A 12,703-nucleotide genomic window follows, 5' to 3' on the forward strand; every position below is an offset into this window, starting at 1 on the left:
AATTATGGTGGTAAGAAGCAAAGCCTGCTATTCAGAGGAGAAATCAAAGATTCCACCAAATGGACTACATACTACTGAAAGCCAGGAGCAAGGTCTTAGGCCCTGTGTAGTAGCAATTAGGAAGTCAAGCAGCTTCCTGCAATCTGCACAAATTGCATAGCACTACACCCAAGAAAGGCACAGACCAATGCCCTCTAATCTACAGTTTCTCATTGCCTTTAGTGGCTCTTGGGCAGAGGAAGCCACTGGTTAAGTTCATTTAAGTAATACTGAAAACCAGAACCCAGTTCTAAGTAAGTTACCAACAGTTCAAGTAGCGCAATGCTAGCAAACAGTCAGCTGCTGTTCCAATGAAGTGAGTGGCATTTTACTTACCAAGTCACAAAACTCAAACACCAGAAGATAGGGAATGGCTTCCACACACTGTCCAGAGCACTGGAGGAGATTAGGATGCTGAAGGATGCTGCAAAGAATATTTTGAAGAAGGATTATTTTAAGCCAACACCTCTCGGTTTCATTTCAGGCTTATGGCAGTCTTAAACATGACCATTCAGTGCAATGCTTTTCAATGTGTGATACTTCAGTACACAGCAACTAATATCTGACTGCACTGCCAGGAGGACTGTGTAGCATTGTTCTGTCCCACCAGACGCTGCTGGAAATGTGACTTGTTAGCAATTTTCAGTCTGGTAAGGTCCCCCCCCCCCCCATCATTTTTCAGTTTTACTTCATACCTTATAGCCATGAAAGTAGTTGGAGCCAAGAGACCAATCTGAGAATCAGAACTTCCCTGATCCAGATCTCGCAACTGTTGTTAACTCACTAGGCAACCCTAAAATAAGCCAGCAATTTTCAACCACTGTGCTGCAGCACACTGGCGCTCTGTGGGAGTTTGGGGGAGGGCCATATACTAGTCAGGCCATTGGGAAATGTGAGCCCCCAGTTAGCCATTAGGTGTGCCTTGTCAATTGTCAAAAAAAACTAATGGTGTGCATTCACAATTTTAGAGCCTTCTCAGTTTGCTGTGAAATGAAAAACGTCGGAAGTCACCAAGATAAGCCATGTCCTCTCAGCCTCGGTGTTCCCACTGGCAACGTATAAGTACTTCCATACAGGATTGTTTTAACAGGGAGATAATACAAGTGAGGTACCAGGCACGCTCAGAAAATGATGTGCAGTATTATTTAACACTACTACAGAACAAGGCAAGCATATAACCATTTTTCAGGGTGCATGCTTAATACGCAAACAAGCATTTGCACTACAAGCTATTGAGATGTTACTTACAAATAAGGCTCGCCATGCCTCAAAAACCGCTCTTGCTCCTTCGGGCCAGCAGTTGGTTTCAGTTCTTTCACAACTACTCTTGCTACACTGGTACCCGAGTAAACCTCTCCAAGGAGAACCTGAAACAGTTTTAATTAAATGAGAGCTGTTGTGTGTGAGCAAATCAAAATGCATGTTGAAGAACCACCTCGGAAGCCACCTTGTACCAAAGTCAAGCCATTCATCCAACCAGTCCAGCAGCCTTCAACTTGTCCACAGCCAAGACCCACCTCAAACACCACATTCAAGAACGCAGCAGGCAAGAGGGGCTGGAGAGTGAACCCCACAGGTTCTCCTCTCCTTCAGAGGAGGCCAATCAACATGTGCTGATATGGCACTGCTCTGGCCCATCTTTTCTTCCTTGCTAATCAGGAGAGGAGGAGCGGAAAATGGTATGGAAACACAAACTCAGTCGTGGAAGGCAGAGGAAGGGAAAGAGGAAGTGAGGCAAAGAAGAGACTGTGGTAGGAGAACGGACAGATGGGTGGGAGACTGAGGGTGGCCCACTGAAGATTGGAGGACTGGTCAAACAACCTCTCCAGAATCAGTCTCTGTTAGGATCTCTTTCATTTAGGACTTCTAGCACTGACTATGGTTCAGACAGTGCAGCCCAGAGCTTCAGAACAAAATGGCAGTGTCAGTTCAACTGTGGCCCACCTGAGGCTGGATTGCAGCCCACACCTGGACCCCAATCCACCTACTTAGGACCTCCCATGCAGCTTTTGTCGGCTCCTCAGAAATTCCAATTACAGAACTGGGCTCAATAAATGTAAAATTCCAACATGCAACTTCATGTTTCAGGAAGAAGTTAGCCATTTTAAAAATAAGGTCAGAATTTAGTATACCCACCCACCACCCCCTTCTCTCCAGATAAAGCTCAAAAAATTATGCTTGCAGCCTACTTGAAATTCCTAGCTAAATCAAGTTGTAAAACTAATTGCTTATCAAGCATCCAACTCAGGGTGCTTATGCAAATGTCAAAGGAGATCTCATTCTCTCTGAAATAATTTTCTGAAATGCTGAATATATTTAAAGTCACCATTTCCTGGGTTATTTAAAAAAACATACAAATTATAGGAAAATATATGTGCTTTGGTTTAAAAATCTGAAGGGTACTGGAGCTGTACCCAATACATTAGTTGTGTATGCAGAAATTAAGTTTTTAGAGGCAACTCTGTGCTCACCACACAGCACAGCACAAGACCAAATTCCATTACCAGATCAAGAGCTTTATCCTTCCCTGCATGCAGCCATTCCCATTAGGGCAGAATAGTTCCAGTTTCAGTCCTTCAGCACATGCAAGGACATCACACCGGGCTGTGGGGGGCAGATAGGGAAGATCTATGTGCACATCCCACATTCCCTCCTAGGGCCCCCCCCCCCACATCTGGTTAGTCAAGGAACACAAAATCCAAGCCTACAGTCCTCAACAAGAGGGATGGGGAAGGGCTGAATGAAAATGAATGCATACTTCCTGGACCCTTGAACAGTCTGGCATAACTTGCACCCATGAATGGGGGAGACAAAAAAGAGGAAACACAGGGCTCTTATATTAAGCAAATCCCTTCATATGACCCAGCTCTCTCTCCCTCTGTGTCACACAGAAGCCAATCGCTTCTAACAAGAAGCAAAACATCACACTCCCAGAATGCACAGTCACGAGACTGAGTTGCAGAGGGGAAGCTGCTACAGACCAGCTCAAGGAGTCCCAGCATTTATTTTGTGGCACAAAAGTTCATGCTTCAATAAGTTTATTAATCCAGAAGATTCTGGAAGATAGGCTGTTTTTGGACTCTGATACCAACGCAAGTGTGTCAAAGTGAACAGTGCTTAAACACATCTTTCAGCCACTTATCAAAATTTCAGTTTTGAAATTCAAATATGAACAGGAAAAGTTTTCTCCTAAAGCTTCTCACTAACACCCTGGTGAGCTCACACTTCAAGACGTGCTGATTTTGCTTGTCACAGCACTGAAATTCAGTTTAAGCAGAGAAGTGAGTGAACTAGAGAATGACAACACGGAAGAGAAAACAGTCTTCCCACCTTTCCAAACCAGCCACTCCCAATTTCTTGGATATAGTTCAAGTTTTGACGTGCAACTTGAGACTTCAAGCTTCCTGCAAAAGCAAACAAAAGCACAGATCAACAAGGGTAGCCACCGTTTTGTATTTGGGACATTTTTCTGAAAACAGAAACATCTTCAGGAGCATGTATATAGGTTTCGGCCAGATCTGCAGAAACAAGCAACTTGCTGTAATTAACACTCACCAGTTTGCTTTATATCAGATGACCAGTACTGTACGCAGTATTGTTTAACTCTAAACCAAATAAATGTTTTCTCCATACTATTGTGAAAGCCAGCTGCATTCAAGCTTAGACTCAAACCTGACCACTCATTCGAAACACACACACTTGTTGGCTTCTCTATGCACTTTTCAGAACACCAGTGAGAGAAAACACACTGGTAGTGGTCCAAACTCTCAACTAATCACACAACCACTGACCTGCAAGCCTCAATAGACACCCCTTTCCAAACAGCCTTCCTGGTGACACCATCTGCTGCCCTCCACCATTACATTTTCTTCTGCTACCCTTTGTCTTAATTTATATTGTCTACTTACCTCACCAGAGTTTGCAGTTCTGCCTAGACAATCTAATGCCCTCCCCCCCATGAAGCAAAAACACAAAGATGACTATCACCAGTCACTGCCACAGTAACGTGCAACTGTTTTTCAGCAGTTTAGAGTCATTAAGCCAGTATTACTGACTACTGATGGAAACTGCCCCTTGCAATGTGCACCTGAATGGAGGAACAGGAACATCACCCCCAACTACAATTAGCACACAAATGAACCAGTTGCATTACTAAGTCAGAGGAGGGTGTATGCAACCAAGTGTTTCATCTTTAGACTGACCAGCGAGAACCCCCTGAAAGTTCACAAGAAGGCAAGGCAAGGCTGCCCTAGAGGCCAACTAAGGCAGTGTCCATACCCCACTGATGCTCTTCCTTCCAAGCTTGCTGACTTTTAAAAGAGAAGAACCGAAAAGCAGAGGTCAAAAGAGTGGCAGGCTAGAGCACCAGAGCTTGCCACACTCCTCTACATTTCTGCTCCCTTTAAGAGTTGAAGCAGTGGGGGAAGGGGGGCACCAACACACCATCAACAGAACCCCCATGCATTTATTTCCAACATAGAACTCCAGATTTGGTTCCCCAACTGTCTCTCATCCAGACCCTGACCAGACAGAGACCCATTTAAGTCAGATAAGGTGGCTGCATTATGCACTTTCAGGCCATGCCCCGGGTATCTGCCCACTCCCTCACTACTACCACCACTCACTCGCCTACTCTTGTATTATACACAGCCCAACCTCAAATCACTGCAGAAGTTTAAAAGTTTGTTTCAGGCTTTCGATGTGGCAGGAAGCCACCCAAGCCTCCTCCATGAAGCATATGAAGGTTTAGAAAAGGTCTCCATTTTCTGTGTTCAGATTCCCAAATGAGAACAGAATGAAAGCTATTTTTATCAGGTTCTTGCAACTCCTATTTAAAGTGTGCTCAGAAGCTCAGTGAAGAGAATCATCGCATACCGGAATAGCATTTTGTGGGAACCTGATAAAATAAAAGCCTAGCCGGGGGGGGGAGGGGGGAGATGCAGAATATGCAATACAGTTAAAATCCCTAGAATAATGCAGTTTACTACACCCTATATACAAACATGCTAGGGCATCAAAAATATAAGTGCTTTTCTCATCAGAGAAACGGTTAGAAAGGAAATGTGTCAAATATGAAACAAATACTTAAAACCCAAGAGGCACATTCAGAGGAGACCCTGGGGAAGGACCACATCTCAGTGGAAGAGCATCTGCTCTGAATGCAGAAGATTTCAGCTTCAACACCTGACAGTATCTCCAGATACTGGGGCAGAGAAAAGCTTCTCTCTGAAACTTTGGAAAGCCACTGCCAGTCGGCACCAACAATACCAAACTGGATGGACTCAGGTCTGACTCAATATATGGCAGCTTTGGCAGTTCCTGTAAGAGCTTTTTAACATTCCTGAAACATACATACGTCCATCCGCCCGCACATACATACATATCCTCTCTCATTTTAAAAAAACAGAAATATGAATTTTTGGAATTGAAACATGTAACTCACTCCTTGGGTATCTGTTGTCAAAAAACAACATGTCAGGCAGCCAGCAACTCAACTAAAATATCTTGAACCCGAGCAGCTATGCAAGATTTGAATACAGTACAATCATATACAGCAAGCAAAATGCCCAGTGAATGATAGCCTGATTGACTCCGAAATATGGAATTCACACGGTACACATGTTTAAGTGTCAAGATCCTCATAACAGTGCAGGTCTCATAAGAAGCAGAGTGACTAGAGAACAAGAGCAGGGGAGCTCTAACCTTTCCAAATATGGTTTATCATACTGGCCATGGTAAGCCTTCCAGAAAAACCCAATTCCATCTGACACACAGCTTCTGACTGATTTAACACCATCAGAAATTCATCACCAATACCAATAACATCAGAACACCAGAAGCGATGGTAACTGGTCAGTTATATGGTGCTATGCTACGAGCATAGCAATTCAGAGACCAGCATGTGGCACAGAACACCATGGAAAAGAATGCATTCGCTTTGCATTTGCCAACAATACTGAGAAGAAAACTATGCTCAAGACCAAGCTTCACAGGAGAGTGCCATGCCTGGTAACTGCAGCTGAGGTGAGGGAGCTCTAAGGCCATCATCTTACCTGTAGGAAGCTGAAACTGGGAAGGAGCTGGTAAAGCAACAGTGGGAACAGTAAGGGTAAACACTTCAGCTGGAGACTGAACAGACGGGGTGTCTTCTGCAGGTGGCGTGAAGTCTATCTCATCATCAAAGTGGTCTTCAAACTCCTACAAAAGCCAGAAGTTTGACATAACAAAAAAGGATTTGCCTTTGGGGCTTGCTTATATACCATATACCAAATCTGATCCAGAAGTGTAGCTTGGCCAAAACCGAACATTTTAGTATTTTGCAGTTTGCCTGTTAACATGGAGACACACAAGGTAGGGATACTGTAGATGTGGCGAGCATCTATCCACAGCAGGCACATTCTATCCTTGCAGAACAATAAAGGGGCACGTGCTGGAAAACAAGACTGACCCCCCAAGGATGGCACCTATCACACCACCATGGAGCATCTTTGGTAGCAGAGGTCAGCATACAGACAATTATCTGGGATTTGCCAGAAGAGAGAATGCTCTTTCCCTTAGCCAGCACAAGTAGCCACCAAGGTAGATACCTGGGGAAGCCACTGTGGGTCTCCATTGCTCCCTGGAGAGCATCTTTTGGACCCAGGGTCCTCTTCCATGTCAGGTCCCTGGAGATGCTAGGAGACAATACAGGCAGGTCCCCATAACCACAGATCCAGTATCCACAGTTTCAGACCTAGGAGGGGACCTGCACCCCCATTAATGTGACTTAAAAGCTTACTAGACCAAAAATACCCTTCCTTACACAGGTAGCTATAAGCCTATTGGCTTATAGAGATGCGCAGGCTGCCTCCCAGTAGCCTGAGTGCTTGAAAAAAAACTACTGTTAACCTTGATTGAGTGTTTTCATGTTCAGGTTGCCAGGACACAGCCTGCGCGCTACCTGTGTAAGGAAGAGTATTTTCGGTCCAGTAAGCTTTTAAATCACATTAACAGTCACCCCCGGGGGGCGGGCGGGGAGAGACACAGGGTTCCCTGTATCTGCAGTTTCCTTAACTGCAGGGGGTTCATGGAACAGATCCCCTATGGATACGGGGGCATGCCTTTTCCGCCTTCATCAGTCAACCAGAAATGCTCCACTAGCCAACATATCCAAAGAGAGAGTATTCAGCTCCAAAGACATGCAGTCCTTCAGCCTAATTTCTTCCCTGCCCTAAGCACCCTTTGAGCAGTGAAAGGACACCCCCACTTTGCCACCATGATCCCACCACAAAAATTTCACATGTGCCAACTTTTACATATTTAAAGTGCAAAAAAAAAAAAGGAAAATGAAGGCAGTTTTGAAAAAGTAAATTCCAATCAGCTAATTAAGATGTAGATTACAATTAAGACCCAACACAGCATGAAAAATAATTTTGATACCTATTTTTATCAGCACTAGAAGCTTATGGTCACATTGTGCTGCACGCAGAATAGTGCCTGAAACATTTTTAAGAACATTTAAGTTCAGCTGCCCATTTGTACAACTAGATGCACCGAAAAACACTGTAGGATGACACGGCACATTAGGCAACATCTATGTGCACATATAACATGGGGGAAAGGTTGCGAGTTGTGAAGCACTGATTTCCCAACACTCTCAGGAGAGTTCTTCATTCTTCCCTAGCAAAGGAAATGCACTTTGGTCTCTAGATTATTTGCTAGTCTGTACTGCAAGGAAGCAGAGTGTTTCAAACTGCAACTTTCATCCACCCCGGACACATTTTAGGACATTGAAAGAGACCCACTTTGTCTAGTGCAAGCCTGCACAACTTTCTGTTCACACATTTCATTCAGCAGCAGTATCCCTATAAAAGCCAAATGAAGCAATGGCAGGAGACGGTTTTCTCTTCATCCTGCCTGTGGGTTCCCCAGAAGCATCTTCTGGTCCACTAAGAAACCACACAGAGGACTGGCCTAACAAGTCCCAGACCTCCAGAAGTCATCCCATAATACAAGTACTGCACCAGCACCACCATCCCCAGAGAAGGCAGCAATTAATGCACACATCTAGAAGTATACACTCAACACTCTTGGCTTTGGCTCCTGTGGGGTCCTGTTTAGATCTGTCCTTCTAAACACATGTGGCTTTTCTGTTTTACGTTTTCCACCTACATGCCTCCTAAGAGGAGAGGGTGGGGTGGGAGACTAAGATTCTTCTGCTCCACTAACATATGACAGAATGCAGGATTCTCTCCCACACAGAAAGTTTCAGCTTTCATTGTGGGTTAGCTACTCTAACATAGCAGGAAGGGAATACCACAGGGACAAAAAATGCTAATAACAGGGACCCTTTAAAGCTCACCACTCACCCAGTGATGCTTGGCTACCAGCTGAGAACAATCTCCTGTTTGTATCATGCTTTACATTCCAAACCAATCTATACCTTAAAGCTTCCTTCCTCCAGCTATCAGTGAGACCACCTGAACCCACAGATGCTTTTTGAAATAACTACTGTATAGAAGCTTCAGGCAGACTGATTTCTTAACTGAATCCCTATAGCTGTTTAAAAAAAAAGTAGTAATGAGGAGCTTTCTTTAGAGGTAGAAGGAGGCATTTTCCCTCCATTTCATTCTCTTTCATCCCAATTAGAGATCCAGATTTCACAGTTGCAAAGGGGTTAGAGATTCACATGTAGCTTCTAGCCTGTTCATTACGTCAATCTGGCTGTTAGTACACTTGATCAAAGTCTGCCATTTACTCAAATACTCCAGAGTAAATTACTGTCACATATGAAGCCCCTCCCAGACTCTCCTTGTTTTAAATTGCTTTGCAAATGGGAACGAAGTACACGGAAACAACTGTCATTTAATGGAACAATAAGCTGCTCAGAAAGTGCCCCCAAACACAGAGCACTATAAAGTCATTTCAGTGGCTCTTGGGAAACCACTGTAATAACAGAGCTCAGTGAATTTCACTAGTAAAGGATCAGGGTGAAAGTCAGTATCCATGGTATCGAAAGGGATGCTACCATTTATATTCCCTGTGCTCACCTTGAAGTTTATCTCTTGTTCTTTGCAGCAGGTCACACAGTTCACAAGCAGCACTATCAGTGCTACAAGGCTGCCAGCAGAAAGGACCACAACTGAGATGGGAACTTCAACCGTTGAGACTTCCCCTAGAAGGCAAAGAGAGGGTAAAAGTAAATATGATTCCATATAATAGGACAGTGGTCTTCAACAGATGGGTTGAGACTTGAAAATGGACTGCAACCCAACCTCAGGTGGCTCATATCACTGCACCTGCCACCACCATTTCGCTTTCAGGCACAGGTATGCTACTGATTTGAACGGTAGCCAGGGCTGGGTACCCTAGATGAAGCAAATCCCACTTGGATACCTTGGCTTTGGAAGGGGGATTGCTTCAACATTCCCTCCAGCCTCCCACCTGCTTGCTCCCCCACAGCAGTTCTCTCTGCCTTGCCTCACTTCCTTTTTTCCTCCCTCTGCCTTTCAAAACTGACTGCGCACTGTAGCCATGCTGCTCTCTGCCCTTTCTTGCCTTCCAACTGGCCTGCAATTCCCCGCACCTCAGAAGACCTCCTGGATGCTTCTAAAAGGCACTTCTGATTTGCTGGCATTTCATTATCCATAGGGGGTCCTGGAACATATCCCCTACAGATACCGAGGGTCCACTATACAGTCAACACCAACTCACTTTAGAGGCAGAAATTCAACTTTTTCTGATTACTCGCCTCTTCTGTGAAACCCAGCTCAACGGAATGTAGTTGTATGTCTTTATTTCAAAGGACATCCAGGACAATCATATTAAAACAACCACCCACGATCTATCATTTTTCTGCCATTTTCAAGAGTTAAGGAAACTTCATCTTGTTGTTTCGGCCTCCCACAAGACTTACTCATCCATCAAAGTGCATTTTACTCCTCCACCCAAAAAAACAAAGCATCAAATGCAAATGCAGACAATTCAAATCCTAATTACATTTAGCAAGTGAAGGGCAAATCAATGCAGTTCACAGCTACAGTGGGCTGGAGGCAGGTGGAAGACTCAGGGTGAAGGGCACCCCAAATCTGCCACACCCTCCACTGGTGCAAACTGCATCAGCCCACCTCATGGCTGGACCAGCACTGCATCTAAAGATAGAAGTAGCTACTTTAACTGTAGGGAAAGGGGACCAAATCCGTGTTCCCCATGGCAGAATTAGCCCATATGATCATTACTGTATTATCAAATAAGTAACTGCAACAGGTTCAAACTTCATCACAATTTTAAAACAAAGTCCAAAAGGTACAACCACTTTCAGGAAGCTGCAGTGTGTTTCCACTACAGTTATCTACGATTCTTAAAAATCTCCAAGCAAAAGACTACAAAGTGTTGTGGGCAGGAGGTCTGGTCTAGAGGGTAGAGCCTCCATTTGCCTGAAGATTAACATCCACAAGGTCGCCAGTTCGAGGCCACCGGCACCATGCGACCTTGAAGCAGCTGGCAAGCTGCAGCTGAGCTGTTCCATCTGCTCGGAGCGTGGGAGGATGGAGGCCAGAATGTTAAACCAGATCGGAGTGTAACACCTTGAATGTAGTGGTTCTTGAAAGAAAGAACCTTCTTTCAATTTGTAAAAATCCCTGCGTGGATTTAATAAGCCTGCCTGTGTAAACCGCCTTGAATAAAGTCTTGAATAAAGACCAAGAAAGGCGGTATATAAATACAGTATATTATATTATTATATTATATTGTGTTAAAAATAAAACGAAGGTAGCAATCCAGGTTGCCAAATAGTCCCAACACTTTCAAGTCAAAACACCCAAAGTCCTGCTGACAGGTAAAAGCCTGGACAAGGCTTAGAATGGCAACTGTAAGAGAGAGAGAGACACCAGAAGGCGCAAGAGCAAATCTCTCTTTCAATCTTGTATTATTTGAAGATAGAGGCCTGCAGGAACTATATGAGACATGCTTACACAAGCACACATGATCAGTCTACTTGAAACTGCCCTGGAGGATGGATAGGTCATGAATGCAAAGCAATGTACATGAGCAAGCCTAAACCTGACATGTAAGAGACAAGAACAGCATTAAGAAAAGTTTCTTCAGAGAAACAGATCAAGAAAACACACACAGAGAGAAAGAGAGAGGGAGAGAGATGTCTACTTTTAATGTATGCTATGCAAGATGCAGTTCGTGGCAGAACACAGTCACGTTCTGGCAACTCCTGCGACGCCGCTGGAACCAACCGTATTGGCTTCTGCCTTTCCACTGGACCATTTCAGCAACGTGGAGAGGGGGGGATTTGCTGCATGGGTAACAGTCTATCCTCCACATCTACTTTACCCAGGCTTCGTGCACTGGAGAGGACACTCTGTTCCAGAACCACTATTCAGAGCGCAACACCATAGTCTTCCGAGACTGAAGGATGCCAACACACATGCAAGATGCATTCCCAAAAACAAGCCACACCACCAAAATGAAGTATTGTTGAAAAATGACTTGTATTCCATTCCAGGGGTGCCCAAACCCCAGCCCTGGGGCCACTTGTGGCCCTCAAGGACTCCCAATCCGGCCCTCAGTGAGCCCCCAGTCTCCAATGAGCCTCTGGCCCTCCGAAGACTTGCTGGAGCCCGCGCTGGCCTGATGCAACTGCACTAAGCATGAGAGCCAACTGTTCGACCTCTCGCATGAACTGTGGGAGGAGGGCTCCTTCCACTGCTTGCCGTTTCACATCTGTGATCCAGCAGCGGCAGCAAAGGAAAGGCCTCTTATAGGCCCTGAGCTATTGCAGGACCTTCATTCATTCATACAAGTTCCATCTCTAATATATTCATTTATGTAAATTTATGCAAATTTGAAACTTGAATTAATTCTTTTTTTCCCAGCCCCCAACACAGTTTCAGAGACAATGTGGCCCTCCTGTCAAAAAGTTTGGACACCCCTGTTCCATTCTATAGTGTACTTTATACATTCAGCTATTTCACTAGTCTTTCAAAATCAGTCCCAATAGCAAAACCTGACAAATAATTGAGTTTAAAAAAAACTTCCTATCAAAGGGCATAGAAAGCTGCTCGAGGAAAGAGACCTTTCAGGTTATTTGCCATATTAATTAAAAAAAAATCAATCTAAATCCTCTGAAGAGGGCTGTTTATAACAGCATTAGTAAGGTTACTCATTGCTGCAGCCTGCTGAAGGAGATCAAAAAGGCTGAAGAAGAATCTTAACCGGAAGGATGTGGTGGTGCTTATTGTCCTTTTTTATCATCTTCTTATTTCTCTTCTCTAACAAATACAGGCTACCCAAGACAAGAGGCCACTGGCGAAAAAATATGACAGACGTTTTCACAGCTCAAGGATGCAAGACCAATTCATACTTAATCATGTTACAGAATGCCTCTTTGTACTCATCCATACCATAAGAACATAAGAACAGCCCCAATGGATCAGGCCATAGGCCCATCTAGTCCAGCTTCCTGTATCTCACAGTGGCCCACCAAATGCCCTAGGGAGCACACCAGATGAATGAATGAATGAATAAACCTTTATTAGGCATAGATCTCATCATGTATTGGCAACCTTCAGTCTCGAAAGACTATGGTATCGCGCTCTGAAAGGTGGTTCTGGCACAGCGTCTAGTGTGGCTGAAAAGGCCAATCCGGGAGTGACAATCCCTTCCACACCGGGAG

At 44.5% G+C, this 12,703-nt stretch overlaps 1 protein-coding gene across 1 annotated transcript in view; it reads right to left on the minus strand.

The window, feature by feature from the left end:
* The window catches only part of LMTK2 (lemur tyrosine kinase 2), a 46,144-nt gene that overhangs the window by 23,417 nt on the left and 10,024 nt on the right, over window positions 1-12,703 (minus strand). Inside the window, exons 2-6 of the mRNA XM_066640881.1 lie at window positions 9,069-9,193; window positions 6,093-6,237; window positions 3,370-3,443; window positions 1,288-1,406; window positions 376-463 (exon numbers count right to left, since the gene is read on the minus strand). Of these exons, the coding sequence (XP_066496978.1) occupies window positions 376-463; window positions 1,288-1,406; window positions 3,370-3,443; window positions 6,093-6,237; window positions 9,069-9,193 (551 nt within the window). The remainder of the gene's footprint in view (window positions 1-375; window positions 464-1,287; window positions 1,407-3,369; window positions 3,444-6,092; window positions 6,238-9,068; window positions 9,194-12,703) is intronic.

This window comes from Tiliqua scincoides, chromosome 13 (genome assembly GCF_035046505.1).
Source record: "Tiliqua scincoides isolate rTilSci1 chromosome 13, rTilSci1.hap2, whole genome shotgun sequence".
Classification (NCBI taxonomy): Eukaryota; Metazoa; Chordata; class Lepidosauria; order Squamata; family Scincidae; genus Tiliqua; species Tiliqua scincoides.